Source organism: Solanum dulcamara, chromosome 2 (assembly GCF_947179165.1).
Source record: "Solanum dulcamara chromosome 2, daSolDulc1.2, whole genome shotgun sequence".
In the NCBI taxonomy this organism is placed as follows: domain Eukaryota; kingdom Viridiplantae; phylum Streptophyta; class Magnoliopsida; order Solanales; family Solanaceae; genus Solanum; species Solanum dulcamara.
This window is the reverse complement of record NC_077238.1, coordinates 80,836,844-80,853,886: the sequence shown is the minus strand read 5'-3', so window position 1 is coordinate 80,853,886 and position 17,043 is coordinate 80,836,844. Positions and strand designations below refer to the sequence as shown.

Genomic DNA, 17,043 nt, shown 5'->3' with positions numbered 1-17,043 from the left:
GTAATTATATTACACACAATGCAACATATTGGTTATTTAGTCCATCTCTTCTTTTTTTCCCGAAAGACAATGGGTGTCCCTCTAATCTAAAATTTACGGGGTATCTTATTTAAAATTATCGTTTAATTTATATATATTTTTCACACATTCTCTCACTTTGAAAATAATTAATTTACATATGTGATTTTTAAAATTCAAATATAAATGAGTGAACCTAAAGAATCAAAATAACAAGATATCATGCAAAAACTATTACAAATCTTAAATTACGATAAATCAGATGATAATATACTAAAAAATACTTAATATTTTAACATGATTTCTATTATAAAAGACATATAATTATAAGAGAGAATCTTTAATAAAAGAAAAAAAATTATAAGAAGGAACCTTTAGTATTTAATAAAAAATAGAGACTATACACGTGGTGGAAGGAAGAACCTATACTAGGTAAGAGATTTTTTCATCGAAAGCATCGATCTCAAAAATAAACTTTAGAACACATAATTCAACTTTTAATATAAATATCGAACATCGATCGATCGTGGAAAAAAAAGGCAAGAGATGGGATGACGTGAGAATAGTGGTGGTGAGTGAAGGAGAAGGGTTAAGATATAGTTGGTCTACACCTCTTTAACTCATTTGACACTCATGTCCTTTTAACCAACGTGGTCCGGTTTTGTCTCTTTTTTTTTTAATTTAAAAAATAAAATAAAATAAAATATTTGATGTTTAATATTCAAATTGAAGTTTAACTAATTTATATTTATATCAGATAAGGTTTATTTAAGGATAACACTTTTTATTAAGGATTATTCTATATAAAAGACTCAAAATTAAAATCTCTAATTAAAGAAGGAACAATTTTATTTATTGCATCATATTTGTCGGTGGTCGATTTTGTCTTTAATAAGACAATTGTAGTAGAATTTGAGTTATATGTAATTTGTAACTTTATTTTCACATCAATAATAAATAGATTTAAATAATTATCATAATAACATTAAAATAAAAGAGGTAACTCTGATATTATAAATTATAAAAAAATTAGTGTTACAAAACAAAATTTAAATAGAGGTCTCTCATATATGTTTTTTTCTTCTTCTTCAAATATGTAATTCCTTTTTACCTCAAATTATGTAATATTATTTAATTAATCGTGAAATTTAACAAAGAAAAGAAATATTTTTAAAATTGTGATCTAAAATAAATTTTAAATAATTTTGTGGATATGAATTATATAATTAAAGATAAAATAAAAAATTTAACGTTAAATCACTTTTAAATATAAAAATAACTCCCTCCATTCTCTTTTAATAGCCCTCTATTAATTACCAATGTGTGAAATTTAATTTTATAATATAATAATTAATCATTTTGATAATAAATTAATATCTTTAAACAAATAAAGCTAAGAATATTACGTAACTATCTTACATCAAAGATGTGAGCTTTCGTAAAAGACCTTCAATGTGCTAAGTTTTAAGATAAAAATAATTCTATGAAAATTTTAAGACCACAAGTCTAATTTGACATTAAGCTCACAATGATTTATGAAAAAAACACTCGATTACTCTTAATAAATAAATACACACATAAAATAACATTTCAATATATACCCCAAAACAATTAAAACGAGAGTGCCCGTTTTATCGAAATAAATTATTTTACTAAATTATCTATATTAACTACTCCTATATCTTAGAAACAATTACTAATATTATTATCTATAATGTATTTCGATTAGATCCTATGAAGATATTTTTTCACACACAAAATTCGAAATCGAAATTTTTAATTAAAAAATGAGAAATTGCACATTCTTTATTAGTTAATTATATCCAATGATAAGAATAATATTACAAGAAAATATTTTTTTTTCTTTTATTTTTAAAATAAATAAATAAAAAAGAGTGGATTTTTTTTTTTTTAAAAAAATAATTAAGAGAAGACTTATTGTGTGGGTAGTATAAAATAGAGAGAAGAGAGAAAGGGGTTTTAGCATTGTTTTTTCTTTACTTTTTAGTTTACCAAACCCAGAGGTTTTTCAATCCTGTCCACAATTTCTCTTACACCCACAAAAAAAAAGTAAATAAAAAGTGAGGAGTTACAAACAAGTACAAATTCTTCTTCTTTTTAGCAATTATTTCATGGCTTGAAAATTCATAATTCTCATACACAATACATAGATTTCTACTAAGGTAATTTTTTTTTATTTTTTAATGCTCTGTTTTTTGGAATTTTGTTTGATAATTTGTCAGATGCAATTTTTGGTGCAAGGGTTTGATGGGTTTTTACGGTGATGGAGATTGGTTGAGTTTTCCGGGTGAAATTCAGGTTGATCATGTGGAGATCTGATCGGATTTGCTGAATTATGTGTGGTTTTTAGTTTTGATTGTGTGTAATTTGATGTGTCTAAGTTTAAATCGTTGAAATAATTGAATATGGATGAAAATTGGAACTGGGTTTTTGATTTTATAGTTATTAACGGTGAATCGAAAATGAAGCAGATTGTTATTAGTTTTGGGAATTGAGGTATAGTTTTTGTTGGAAAATTAAAAGTCAAAATTATGAAATTTGTGTTTAATTCTGAATTGGGGTTTATAGAGCTGGATCTCTTATATAAAATGGATATGTTTTTCTTTAGAGTTCTGTAGAAAGTTTTGGTTTTTTTTGTTGCATTTTTGTAGTGCTGATATCTTCTTGACAGTGAATTGATCTTTTATTTTGAGTTGTATAATAAGCATTTTAGCATATATATAGACTTGTGGCTCGTGGAAGGATCTCGGATTCCGTATATATATATATGTTTCGTGATGTTTGTCTAGATGTATGGTTTACTTGTATTTGTGGATCAGCTAAGTACATTTGGAAAATACAATAATGTATTTGGTGTAATCCCACAAGTGGAGTCTTGGGAGGGTAGGATATATGCTCACCTTAAGAGAGAGTGTTTTTGATGGACCCTCGGCCTAAGGAGTTGCTTTTGGAAACAAAGCAAGCCACTCCTTATGAAGATGAACTGAAGGAGTTGTGCATGTTATGGGAAAAGTATGTTTGCTTTATGTAATGATATTACATTTTTGATGTGCCTTTGTATTTATAGTCACTTAATGTTCTTAATTTTTTAACATTGGGATGATGTATGTCGTGTCTTTGGTCAATGCTTTATGGTAAGATTGATAATAACCTGTTTTTTTTTGGGTGTAGATCGGTGAAATTAGTGACATTGGTTCGGTGCATCGGGTGATCACTTGTTGGCATGCTTCCGAAGCTATGGTGTATAAGAAGAAGCTAGATTTTGGTTTCAATGGCTTTCAAGTTCCATTTATCCCTAAAGCTCCTAGATCAGTTAGAGTAAGGATGCTGAAATTGTTAAATTGTCTGATCTTTTAGAAGTCTTGTATTTGTATGCTTTTCTAAATATCGTCTGCGATTCTGAATCATTTCAGAGGAGACGTTCCTGTAAAAAAATTGATGACGGTCAAATTTGTGCATTTGAATTATTGGCGGCTGTTGCCGGGAAGCTTTTACTGGAGAGCGAAAGCTCTACTTCCAGTAATGCAGCAGAAGGGAAAAATGGAATTGCTGATGGCATGGATGGAATTAAAAGCAAACAAGTGGAAGAAGGTAAAGCTGTGAAATCAGAGTGCCTCGACCAGGGGAGTTGTGTAGAAAGCGCTTATATACCAGAAACTGCAGCCCAAGAGCAGAATTTGAAACATGGTTTCGAGAAACCTTATCATGCAAAAAATAATTATTTCTTGGAGCATACTTCTACTGTTATAGGTTTTGAAGCTGACATGAAGTTGGAAAACTGCAAGGAGGTCAATATAGCTAATGGAAAATTCCACCCCAAAATTGAAGGCGGATCCTCTAATCTCGAGGATCCATGTGATAATAAAATCAGGACAGGAACTCAAAAGCACTTAGATGATGACAGCAAGCAGATTGAGGACGTAACTGTGACTAACACTTGTAGTGTAAAGAATCCAATCGAAGAATGTGTTAATAACAGTTGCTTGTTTAACTCAGGCGGTAGTGTACAGTTACCCTTGTACAGGGATTCGGTTCCTAGTGCTTCTTTTGTAAAGCAAAGGAACAGTGTAAAGTTAGGTATTAGAGATGATGACGAAAATTCTTTTGACTGCTATAGATGTAGCACCAAGTTAAGGGCCTTTAGGACGACATCACGACTTGGATACAGAAGAATAAGGAAGATGCTTAAATCTCGATACTGGAAAGTAGCTCCTAAGTTGAAGGAATATGAGCGATCTTACACAAGTAAGTGGAGGATATACCTCTGAGATTTTGCCAGCTTTAGCTTTTCTTATACTTGTTTCTATTGTCTCTTCATGTCATTTTCTTACTACATGGATTTGGTGGTTTAGATGGTGGAGTGGAGTCCTTTTACCTCAGTAGGAAAAGCATACGTGCACGCAAGAGATGCCAACTTGAAGTTCCTTCCAAGAGAAGGAAATTGAGCAACCATGGCTTTGCTGTTGCATATTACCAGGAGGCCAGTAGTGAAAGCGTTACAAATTCACCTGATAAGGAAATCAAACGAGACATTAATACCTCCCATGCCATCCCACCAAGAGGTCAATACTTTACTATCGACCTTGCAATTGAAGGTTTTGGTGGTTTATGAAGTGATATTCTAAGTAATATTCTGTGTTGCTTTACAGGAACTGTTGATCCAGCTCCAGTTAAAAATCATCACAAGAAGGACCCTAATGGTAAGAGATTTTGGATTTCATTTGTATTTTCGATTTTCCCTCTTTGATACCATGCATTTTTACCTTCTATAAAACTTCTAACATGAGTCCAATTTATCATTTCAGTAAAATTTAGCATCAAGTCCTTCAAGGTGCCAGAGCTTTACATAGAGGTTCCTGAAACTGCAACAGTTGGCTCACTGAAGGTATTCAGGGTCTCCTCTTTTCCTTCTTGTATACAATAGTCCTCCCCCCCCCCCCAGGCTGACTAAGGAGCTTCAGTTGACGATTTATGCACGTGTTATTGTTCTTACTGCATCTGTCAGTAAATACAGTTACTCAATTAATCTTTCTCGTCATTTAATCTCTCTCTGAAGTTGCTTAATTAAGAATTCTCTGATATGCAGAAAGCTTGCATTAAATTTCAATGAATGATAATGTTAACAGTCGTAATTAAATTGATTTGTGGTGATGTTAGGAAGTTTTCTTTGTTGTAGAATTTGAAGTTCTCGAAGCTAAATGCTAGTTTTCTTCTATGCAGAGAACAGTGATGGAGGCAGTTACAGCTATATTGGAAAGTGGATTACGGGTTGGGGTGGTTCTCCAGGGAAAGAAGGTCAGAGATGACAATAGAACTCTGGAGCAGGCTGGCATTTCCCAGAATGGCAACCTTGATAATTTAGGTTTCACTTTGGAGCCTAGATTCACCCAAGTTTCTCCATCTTCATCTCCTAATAAACTTCCGGCTTCATCAACATATGTTGCAGATCAGGAACTAACAAGGTATGGTCGAAAAGTTTGCCACTTCTATGCTTTTGCATAGTGTTGATTTGGATAGTTTTCAAAGAAAAGAATGCTAGTTGCAATAATTTTTTCCTGCCATTTAGGAAATTGACTGGGTTTAGACTAATTAGTTATATTTATGCTCAGGCGGCGACCTAGTCCTATATTGGAATTGGGGATTCACAATGCTTCATCAGACCCTCTAGAGACTGAGATAGGCAAGTACATCGAGAATAACCATCCATCAGAGCTCTCTCCTACAAATCCTATTGATTCATCAACTGATGTATCTATTCCAGATTCTAGAGCCTTGGTCATAGTTCCTCCAGTTAACGCAGAGGCACTTGCTATGGTTCCTCTGAACCAAAAAAGTAAACGTTCTGAACTTTCACAACGTAGAATACGGAGACCATTCTCAGTTGCAGAAGTAGAAGCTCTAGTTGAAGCTGTGGAGCATCTTGGAACTGGAAGGTACAAGAACTTCAAATCCTCTTTTCAAGCAAAACAGTTTAGAGTTTGTTGTCCATTAGGGAACTGCATTTCTAATTATCTCTGATAATGCAGGTGGCGTGATGTTAAAATGCGTGCTTTCGATAATGCTGATCACCGAACTTACGTCGACTTGAAGGTTAGACATCTTATTGGTGCCATTATTGTTTCTGAAATTCTAATATAGCAAGAACATTTGTTCCTTTTGCATGCATTATGCCAGTTCTCTAGAAAATGAGTTTTTTTACATCCTTGATGTTATCACATATTGTTTTTAGCAAATAAAGGTCATGGTCTCATTATCTTTGGACTTTGCATCCCATGTCTTAGATACTCCCTCTCTTTCAATTCTTATGGCACTATTTTCTTTCTAGTCCTTCCAAAAATAATTCTCTATATTTTGAATCTCAGGAACCTTAAATTTCCTGTTTACTACTTAAAGACATGCTCGTAAAGCCATATATATGTCATGACATGGTTAATACCACAAGTTCTATATATACTTTAGGTATGTACTAAACATCGTTTTTTCAACTCCATGTCTAGCCAAATACCGCTATATAAAATGAAAGGGAGTATTTAGTAACACGAGAAAAAGGTCTTTCTTCATATGACAAGATGCTTTCCATATTTTGACTATTCGTAGTTTTATTAATATATTGTTATTATAATGGCTTAATGAATCTTATGACAGCTCTGAATGATTGACTAGAAAAGCAAAAGGGGAACATATGAGTTCTAGATTAAGCAAAGGGGGAACATATGAGTTGTTCTAGATTAGGCATAGATCTCACTAATTTTTAATCTTTATTTAGCAAATGCTAATGATTGTTCCCATCATCCATGTGATGTGTGGTGCTTTGTTTTTATTAGGATAAATGGAAGACATTAGTACATACAGCAAGCATTGCCCCACAACAACGGAGAGGCGAGCCGGTTCCCCAGGAACTTCTGGACAGAGTCTTAGCTGCCCATGCCTACTGGTCTCAACAACAGGGGAAACATCATGCTGAACCTCTGAAAACTCCAGATGCAAAAGCCCAGAAAGTTGGTGCTTGAAGGAATTCGTCGAATCGTCAAAGATGTAAAGAAAATATTATATTAGGTAACACGAAGAGCACGACGAGAAAACTGTAAAAAAGGATCGTTCTGTTTCTCATTAACGCGGTTAGACTCACTGATTTGTTGCTAAGGTCCCTTACAACAGTTGTGACTTGTAAATTGGTCAAGAATAAAGCAGTGTTGCAGCACATGCCTCTTAGGGTTTACTTTGTTTCTCTTGGTTCTTTCATTTGGTATTATTAGGGTTATGGAAAGAATCAAATGTATTAAATATGTACATTAATAGTTGTTCCAATTGATTTCTAGTGTAATTGCACTTATCGTATTTGTATGCAACTATCCTGATATTTAGTTGAATCTCCTTTAGTGTTTTGTTATTAAATATGTTTGTATGTAAGATCACACCGCGTAGAGTCGATGTGATTCCATTCTTCGAGCCCCTCATTTAATGCATAGGGCTGTCTTTTTTTCTTTCTATATCCTATAATTCAAAATGGGCTAATCGAAAATTAATTTAGATGACTAAAAAGTCGAATGCCTTCACTTACAATGGCATTTTTGTACCAAAGTGTAACTTCATTTCTCTTCGAATTGAAAACCCTCCTAATAAGTCAAAGAGATTCATAATTTTAATTTTGTATATATAGTATAACTATTTCACCAAAAAAAATTCAGATAAACTTCTTACTCCTATCGAGGTACGTCCTTGCTCCAAGCTCCCACATATTGGCGGATACATGATTTTCAAAAAAATAAATTATTATTTGCTCTATCTATGCAATTTTTCGTCCTTCTAGCTCCGCCCCTATCCCACTTCTCCTCCACAATGTGGTCTCCACGCATTTATTTTCTTCTAAGGAATACAAAATGATGAGAGGTCAGAATAAAAATAAATATATATATATATATATATATATATGAGAAACTAGAAAATAAGTTAATTAATATAATATAAATAAATAGAAGTGGATAATGAAAAGGGATAGGGATTGAATATCCACACATGATTATTGAGGAATATAAATAAATAGGTGTCGGTGATATATAATATTCATCTTTTTTTCCCTTTAATATATCCACAGGAAGAGCCAAACAGCACGTTACGCCATGTGAGATTTATGACTTACTCTAAAGATTTAAAGATAGCCAACTCATATTGTTGGGTCATTTAGTGATATAGTTAAACGTTGTCTCGTTTATTCTTTTATATGTCCTCATTTTTATTATTTCTTTTTTTATAATATTTTGTACTTTTTTTCTTGATCGGAGGATCTATAGGAAACAATCTAGACGTACACTTTATTCTCTTTTGACCACACTTTTATGGGATTACAAGTATTATGTTAATGTTATTTTGTTGGTCATTCTTTTCTCTCAACCTGTAGAAGGAAATTTATCGATGAATATGGTGCGGGCCATTACTAATCTCCTGTATCAACAACTTAGGGTACAAACACCTCTTGTATTATGATCAGTCTAGCAATAATTGAATTATTGCTAATCACGATATTTATAAAGATTTTATGCTAGTGTTTGTTGGAACAAAATTTACTTTTCTTAAAAGATGGATGATCGATCAGTTTGCTTGTAAATATTTAAGCAAAGTTTAAGTAATATACGTCGTTAGTGTAGAGAAATTTACACCAATATGTAAAATTTCATATCCTATATTTTAAGGAGATAATAGATTATAGTTTATATGAAAAGGTGAATTACACTTTTTCATATTAAAGGGAAGAATTAAATAAGAATTAGTAATATTATTATAGTAATTTTGCATTACAAAGAATTAAAAGAATATACATTATAAAGTCTTCATTTGATTTTGGTTTTAGGTCACTAATGTGTTTGAACCATTTTTATCTATTTCGTATAATTTTTAGGAGAGCGGTCCTTCTCCGAACCTTACGTGATTGGTTAATTAAGTGTTATAGCTCACAACTAGCTAGATAGCTAGATGCACGTGGCATCATTAGTTTTGTCCGATACCCTTATTTTTAGTCTTACAATTAATTAATATTACATCCAAACAGACAGGCTGGTTGTTACAACTAGCTTAACAGCTTTTACTTAATTAAGTTATTTATAGTGTAAAGTTTTTAGTTACAGAGAATAACAACTCCATGCACATGCAAAAGTGCACCCTACTGACACGTGAACAGGGCCGGATCTAGAGAGTCGGGAGGGTGTTCATCCTATTTTCTCGATAAAATATTTATATTGTATATATAGATTTTGAATCTCTTAGATATAAAGTTGATTTAGTTATTTAGGAGTTCAAAATTAACGATCTTTATGAAGTTTCAAATTCAAATCTTAGGTATTTTTATTTTTTGAATTTTCTAAATGAAAATTCTATATTTGTCACTGCACGTGAAGTCATTTAATAGTCTAAAATAATCTTATTTTTATTTTGATATCTTGTCCGATATACAAAATAGAGCCTGACTAATTTGAATTCCTGCATTGACCTGATCTGATTTTCCTTTCAAACTTTTGCTCTATGACATTAAGCCTTAATTTTTAAATGATTCAAACGATAAATTATTAAGTGGTGTATTTATTATTTTACAATTTATTTACGAATCTGAATAAATTTGGATTATTTAAATTTTGAAAGAGTGTTAAAATTATTTAGAGTCTATTAATTAGTTGAAGATTTGATCATCAATGATTTAAAGCTACAAAATTTATCTTTTCCATCTTAAAAATAGACTTTAAAATTTGGGATAATTATTGTTATACCCCCCAAAAGGATATTATTTACTATTGGATACCCTATTACTTTCATACCCCTTGTTTTTAACTATCTCGCGCATTTGATACCATGAGAGTATATAATATACTCTGATGGTATCAAGCAGTTTCGCTGAAACACTGTCTCTTCCTTCTTGATACCATTAGAGTATATTATACTTTGATGGTATCAAGCAGTTTCGCTGAAGCACTGTCTCTTCCTTCTTGATAAATTGTTTGATGTCATCAAAGTATAATATATTCTGATGGTATCAAAAAGGAACAAGGGAAGGGGCACTGGCGTAAATACACGTTTGATACCATGAGAGCATATATATACTCTGATGGTATCAAGAAGAAATCAAGAAGAAACTGCTTGGTACCATTAGAGTATAATATACTCTGATAGTATCAAAGAGGAGCAGTGATACTGACGTCAGCATGACATCATGCGTGAAATTAAAAGGAAAAAAGTGGGGTAAGAGGGTAAATAGTTTGGGTCATGAGTCTATTAAGGGTAAATAGTTTGGGTTAGGTCTAATTTGGGTAAATAGTTTCACAATTGATCTATTTTGTGTAGTTTTCCCTTAAAATTTGGTGGTATTCTACGAGATGAGTTCTATTCCGGTTAGGGTTTTTGGAGACTACTAAATCATAAACCCTAGTTCGTGCATATACAAAGAGGTAATATATTGCTTAACTCAATTTTAAATCATTTGTACAAATTAAACTTCCATTTATTTTATTTCAATATTCAACTCGACGACATATTAACGCTCAAGATCTTTCTTTTTCTCCTTTTAATGTAATTTTTTGTTGAAAGGAATATCCTTTCTACCAAACCAAAATATAGATAACTAAATTTTGTTGTCAATATATTTTGGCATTGCATGTACGCAACTCTCTTTTAACTTGATCTTACCCGATATTTATGTCCTTCATTTTTGAACATGTATAAATAGTCACTTAAATTTATATAAAATCGAATAATTAAATACACACGTTTTACATAGCATCTCACACAAATCGACACGTAAAATGCCATATAGATGCATATGCCTACACTTATTCAACTTTATACATATTTAAACATAAATATCAGCGGAGATCAAATTCAATATGACAGATTTATGTTATTATCAAATGGATACAAATTACTTTCTGAATTAAGTCACTTGTCTATCATATGAACAACTTGAAAATAACTAGACATAATTTATGCAAGCTCAACTAGGGTTACACATGTCAATTTTTCTATGTTAAAAGTACAGATTTTACAGCTATTTCCAACGTATTTATGACCATAGCCATATATGCTGTAGTGACAAAATCTGCAATGAAAAAGTGTTTTATAATTGTAGCCTTTTTGAGGAGTGATTCATAATCATGACTTTGAAAGTTGGTGGTCTTGATTTTTTTTCCTTTCCTGCTTGTCTCGTGGGATAATTCTTAAATCGAAAGTCTATTAAAAATAATTTATCTATCTTTTAAGATAGAAATAAGATCTTGCATATATATTATTTTTTTTGACCTTATTTATGAAATTATATTAAATATGTTATTGTTGTTGTTGTCGTCGTTGCGACTTGTCTCATGGAATAAATTTCATGGTCAACAAATTTTGTGTTTTGACTTTGTTTACTAATGAATAAGCGATGATTGAAAGTTCAAAATTATCCATTTTCAAAGACACTAAATGTAATTTTCGCCTTTTTTTACATGTTAAATTCGTGGCTAAATTGAGTTCCCTCGGCTAGTAGTATTTCCCCACACATTGCATCGGTAAGCAGATTCAAAATTTTAAGCTTATTAATTTTTAATTTATTGATTTTGATATTAAATATTGAGACAATTTCCAACTATTCAAATAACTTGATTCTGTTCCATTCATGATCATTTTGAATTTTCTGTGTTTTTTTTTGTTTAAACCAATTTATTATTTATGTATATTCTTCTGGAGGATTTTTAACTTTTAAAAATTATTGTGCATGGGGTAACAAAAACACTCAATAATTTAAGTGTGAAATTTGCAAAACTATAATAGTTTTGAAAAATTATGCATATTAATTAACTCTAAGTTCAAATGAAATGTGTTGTGCCACTTGGCATATTTTCAAAGTGATTTAGGAGAGTGAAATACACATGTCAATAAATATTGAAGTAGGAGGAACTTAATCTCTTAAAGTTATAACAGAAATATTTGATAATTTAGATATAAAACACGAAAACATAATATTATATATTCGATAATTTAAGTAGAAGGGAGAGGGGGGAGCGGAGTTTAGCCATTAACTCACTTATTTATATATTCACTATCAAATGGCTCAAAGATAACTGGAAGTACATAACACTAATAATAAGGCATGAAACTTTCTTACATGTTAAAATTCACACCGCTAAGTTCTTTATACTGACGGTGCATATAAGTTAAAATTTTGTGGCTATAGAGGCCTCTGGTCCACTGGTATTATTCCCACAACTTTTCTTAGAAATTTCATCTCTAAGAGTTAAATTCAAGATTTTAAGTTCGTTAATTCTGAATTTGCTGTCCTTTTTACTAACTACATTCAAAATAAATAAAGCTAATAGGTTCGACATCAGACACATAACATGTATTGTAGATCCACCCTTGGTCTACCCCACCATAAATATCCTCTCTTTATAAATTAAACCCACCCCAATCTATGCCTTTAAATTTTTTGAGCATATACAAAAAATAGGAAATGGTGAAGTCACCTTGTTGTGAAAAAATTGGGCTAAAGAGAGGAAAATGGAAAGATGAAGAAGATGAATTATTGGTGAAGTACATCCAAGCTAATGGAGAAGGTTCATGGAGGTCTCTTCCCAAAAATGCTGGTAATTAATAAATGTTTTTTGTCTTTTTAATCATGTTAATATATAGCTTATTTGGGTTTCTCATTTGGTGTTCAGCATCAACTAGGGTTCGCTATCGATTTTTGTTCATATTGGAGTAAAAACATTCCTTAATAAAGGTGACTTTTTATAGGGTTCGAATTAGAAACCTTTGATGAAAGAGTATTTGACACTTCATCACAACGTTTGTTGGTAATCATTTTAATAATAAGTCTCTTTTTTTTCCTTCATGAGAAATTTATATGCCAGTACTCTTGGCCTCTAGCTTAAGAGGACTGACTATCTTTCTCTGTAACATTTTAAAAGTCAAAGAAAAATCTCTATTTTGAAAATGATCACGTTATTGACTGATTGTTTATCTTTTGAGTGGGTTAAATACCTCTAACAAAGTATAAAATATAGAGAGTGTCTAGATAGAAATTTATAGGTTAATTTCTTACAAAATATTTATTTTATAATTACATTTTGTTTTGCTTCAACAATAGTTTATAAGGATGAGAGTTTGTTTATTATCTTGTGTATGTTACATTAATTAAGATATTATGATTATTTACCAATTATGGTAATTAATGCAAGTGTTTTTACTTGATTAAATGAAGGTTTATTAAGATGTGGAAAGAGTTGTAGATTAAGATGGACAAATTATTTGAGACCAAATTTGAAGAGAGGCAATTTTACTGCAGAAGAAGATGAAACCATTGTCAAATTGCATAGCTCAAATAGGTTATTTTTTCTTCATTTTTTTCTAAAAAATTGTATTATTCTAACAACATAGTTTGTTTGAATATATTTTGACTGCTATAACGAAATATTGCTATAAAAATATATAATATGACAAGATATAAAAAAAAATTGGATCCAAAGAAAACTTAGCGGTTATAGTAAAAGGTTTGTTATAGAGAGGTCTGACTGTGTACGTACAATATTTTATGATCCCATTTTTATTTTAGATATATATATATATATATATATTCCAGTCTTTTCTTTTTGGTCCGAAAGAAAACTATTGTATCAATTAACTAGTAAACTATTGATTGAAATATATTCCAATATTGATGCATGACAATGAGGGGATTTCATGTTTTTTTAATGAATTGTTATTGACATTTTAGATTATACTATTCGAAATCAAGACGTACATTTTTAGTATGTTTTAAAAAGATTTGATATATATGATATTTGGTTGCACATTGCCACAATCTCCATGATCACTTTCATGTTATGTGTTATAGGTGGTCTTCAATAGTCCAACTTTTGTCTGGACGAACAGATAATGAAATACAGAACTATTGGAATTCTAACTTACGTAGGATAATTTACACCTTTAGGAACCTCAAAAAGCTTATTAAAACCACTGCAAATGTACCAAAAATTGCAGTTGATGGTGATTGTGATGTATCCTCGAGAAAACGAGACACAACTATAGGGTTGGAAGGAGGTTCAATTGGATCTTTTTTTACCCGGAAAGGATATTGTTGATTATATAGCTCCCTCTCGAAAAATCAACTCCTCATTATGTCTTGGTAGCATGGGCGATACTACGTTGTCTGAAGGGAGTTCAATTGAATCTCTTTTGCCGGAAGATAATATTGTTATTGATAGAGGTTCCATTCGAAAAAATGACTCATCATGTCTTGGAAGCAAGGACGGAGCTATGTGGTCTGAAGGGGATTCAATTGAATCTTTTTTATCGAAAAATTATATAATTGATAAAGGTTCTATTCGAAAATACAACTCCTTATGTCCTGGAGACAAGGTCGATGCTACGTGGTCTGGAGTGGGTTCAATTGAATCTCTTTTGTCAGAAGATATAAAAACCAACTCCTCAGGTCCTAGAGGCATAGACAATGCTACGTGCTGTGAAGAGAATTCAATTGAACCTCTTTTGCTGAAAAATTATATCGTTGACATAGGTTCTAATCAAGAAACCAACTCCTCATATCCTGAAGGCAGGGACGATGCTACGTGGTCTGAAGAAGGGGGTTTATTTGAATCTCTTTTACTGAAAAATACAAAAATCAACTCCTCGTGTCCTATGTGGTCTGAAGAGGGTTCAATTGAATCCTTTTTGTTGGAAAGTTATATTGTTGATAAAGTATCTAATCGAGAAACCAACTCCTCATGTCTTAGAGACAAGGACAAAGCTATATTATCCGAAGAAGGGAGTTCAACTAAATCCTTGTGGATGAAAAATTATACTGTTGATCTAGGTAAATGGATATATCTTATTTATACATGATCTCATCTATTTCATTTCATGTGAAGGTGCTTGACTGAGTATGAATTTTAAGATAAAAGAAAGAAAGATTTTTTTAAAACTTGTACTCTTTAACTTCTCATGATATTTCTTTAATTATAAATTAAGTCATTAAAAGGATATCATTTTTTTTGGAACAACTATAAATAAAGAAGAAAGAACATCACATAATATAAATTGTTGAAGTAAAATTTCAATTACGTTACTCTTTTAACATATTTTTTTTCAAATCTTCTTATTAGAATTTCTGACTCAGTCATTTCCTGATGAAATTAAAGGACTAGCCATGCAACAACATGAATATCATGCAAAATCAACGATACATGAGCCAAGAAGTGAAGAAGAAGAAGACGGAGGAGGAGACAAGAACAACAAAGACATTCATGTTATACCTAAACAACAAGTGTGTAATGGGATATGGACCTTTGAGGACCAAGGACAACAAATACAAGGACCATATGAACAAAATGAAATTGTACTTAGTACAACATAATAATGAGTGTTTGCATGATTTTGGTAATAATAATTGGTCTGATATAAATTTTGATTATTTCTTGGAAGAAGAAAACATGGAGTTTAGACCCATTGAAGAGTGTAGATCTTGGGAACATGACATGTTACTTTGGCTATGGAATGATAAATAGAACTCTAGTACACTCTACTTGTTTCATTAAATTTTAGAAACTTTGTATTCATTGTTTTAACTTATTTACACCAATAAAATTATTAGTAATTCATAAAGCTTCTTTTTAGTTATTTAATTTTCATCTTCTTTGTTCACTAACATGTAAAAATTTACTTTTTATCCCCCCACACAAATAAAACATTCCTTTTCTCCGTTTCAATTTATTTGTTTGGTTTTGATTTTGTACAGAATTGTAGAAAGTAAAAAAAAGCTTTGGAATTTTGTGGTGTTAAACTAAAGATATGTAAAATGTACCAAAATGTCCTTACCTTTTATCTTGTGGTCTGAAACTAAAACTACGTAGAATGTACTAAAATGCCCTTTCATCTTATGGTCGTCAATCGTCATGTAGAAAATTGAAATTAAAGAATTGTAAAAAAAGAAAAGAGACTTTTAAATAAAATGAATTAAAAAGAAAAATAAGACAAACAAATTAAAATGAAAAAAGTAATGAAGACTTATTTTTTCGACCCATGGCCAAGTCACTGTCACTTTAATTTCCAAGCTATAACCAATTAACATAAGTCCAAATTTCTATCATAACATAAATTTTGAACACCATTAATCAAGATCATATATTGTATAATTACAATAAACATGAATTACAAAACAACATTACATTGAAAAGAAGTATATACCTCATGTCTAAACAAAAAGTTGCATCCAAGAAAAAAGAAGAAGAAAAATTTCAATGTTGTAAGACCATCATATATTTCATCACTATTGATAATTCTGAATTTCAGATCGAGGCTTATCTGTCATAAATATTCCGTCATAAATTTGTATTTTAATGACGATGCACTATGGAAGAATATTTATTCTTGATCCAACGCAAGCTATCGCGTATAGAATTCTTGATTTTACCTTCAATTGTATAAGATTTGTAAGAAGCAATGCGTTTTCTCCTCTTATCTTCTAATTTCTTGTATTGTTTTGTTGGTAATGTATATGAATTTGTATTAGATTTTGAAGATGATATTGTAATCTTTGGTGGATCTTCCATATGATCATAAATATCATGAGATTTGAATTCTTTCAATTGCATAATTGATTGAATATTTCAACTTTTGGTTCAATTTGGTAAAAAGGTCCAATAGATATGCATGTGGATATTTATTCATTTGTCCTTCCTCATCACTCTTATAAAATAATAATGAATGAAGGATAAAGAGAGAGGGGATTTGAAGTTTTATTGTAAAAAGAATATAATGAGGAATGTTTGAAGGAATGAAAAACAAACTTACTAGTGGTTGTTATACTTTGTTTGACTAAATATAAAATATAAAGATGAAAAGGACAAAAAATGTGTGATGAATTTTATATTTTATTTCTCCGATGTTTGATATTCATTTTAGATCTAATTCGATTAATATAAAATCATAATTTTGAAATTCTGAATCAATTTTTAGTTGTATAATTCTTTTCCTAAAAAGTCAGGG

The 17,043-nt window shown here is 30.9% G+C and overlaps 2 protein-coding genes across 5 annotated transcripts; both read left to right on the top strand.

Annotated features, from left to right (window-relative positions):
• The first annotated feature begins 2,006 nt into the window (after positions 1-2,006).
• Positions 2,007-7,409, top strand: LOC129881011 (telomere repeat-binding protein 3). 2 transcript variants are annotated; one of them, XM_055955315.1, is made up of 11 exons: positions 2,007-2,201; positions 3,211-3,357; positions 3,453-4,284; positions 4,392-4,601; positions 4,689-4,739; positions 4,845-4,924; positions 5,260-5,501; positions 5,649-5,719; positions 5,801-5,972; positions 6,066-6,129; positions 6,864-7,409. In XM_055955315.1, the coding sequence occupies exons 2-11, from the start codon at positions 3,277-3,279 to the stop codon at positions 7,047-7,049; spliced, it is 1,989 nt and encodes a 662-aa protein (XP_055811290.1). In that variant the 5' UTR covers positions 2,007-2,201; positions 3,211-3,276; the 3' UTR covers positions 7,050-7,409. The 2 variants fall into 2 exon arrangements, with proteins under 2 accessions (XP_055811290.1, XP_055811289.1); XM_055955314.1 differs by having other exon boundaries at positions 5,649-5,972.
• Positions 7,410-12,503: 5,094 nt separating this feature from the next.
• LOC129878517 (transcription factor MYB35-like) lies at positions 12,504-15,660 on the top strand. 3 transcript variants are annotated; one of them, XM_055953465.1, is made up of 3 exons: positions 12,582-12,644; positions 13,895-14,872; positions 15,198-15,660. In XM_055953465.1, exons 2-3 carry the CDS (start codon positions 14,191-14,193, stop codon positions 15,410-15,412), a joined length of 897 nt encoding a protein of 298 aa, XP_055809440.1. In that variant the 5' UTR covers positions 12,582-12,644; positions 13,895-14,190; the 3' UTR covers positions 15,413-15,660. The 3 variants fall into 3 exon arrangements, with proteins under 3 accessions (XP_055809441.1, XP_055809440.1, XP_055809439.1); XM_055953464.1 differs by having other exon boundaries at positions 15,162-15,660; XM_055953466.1 differs by lacking the exon at positions 13,895-14,872 and having other exon boundaries at positions 12,504-12,644.
• Positions 15,661-17,043: the final 1,383 nt, after the last annotated feature.

What these genes read in the sequence shown, in the direction of transcription:
- LOC129878517 (XM_055953464.1), top strand. Translation starts at nt 14,191, where the DNA reads ATGGGCGATACTACGTTGTCTGAAGGGAGTTCAATTGAATCTCTTTTG. An exon ending in AAATTATACTGTTGATCTAG is followed by an intron (nt 14,873 to 15,161) that starts GTAAATGGATAT and finishes TCTTCTTATTAG; the next exon opens with AATTTCTGACTCAGTCATTT.
- LOC129881011 (XM_055955314.1), top strand. Translation starts at nt 3,277, where the DNA reads ATGGTGTATAAGAAGAAGCTAGATTTTGGTTTCAATGGCTTTCAAGTT. An exon ending in TCACAAGAAGGACCCTAATG is followed by an intron (nt 4,740 to 4,844) that starts GTAAGAGATTTT and finishes TTATCATTTCAG; the next exon opens with TAAAATTTAGCATCAAGTCC. An exon ending in CAACAGTTGGCTCACTGAAG is followed by an intron (nt 4,925 to 5,259) that starts GTATTCAGGGTC and finishes TCTTCTATGCAG; the next exon opens with AGAACAGTGATGGAGGCAGT.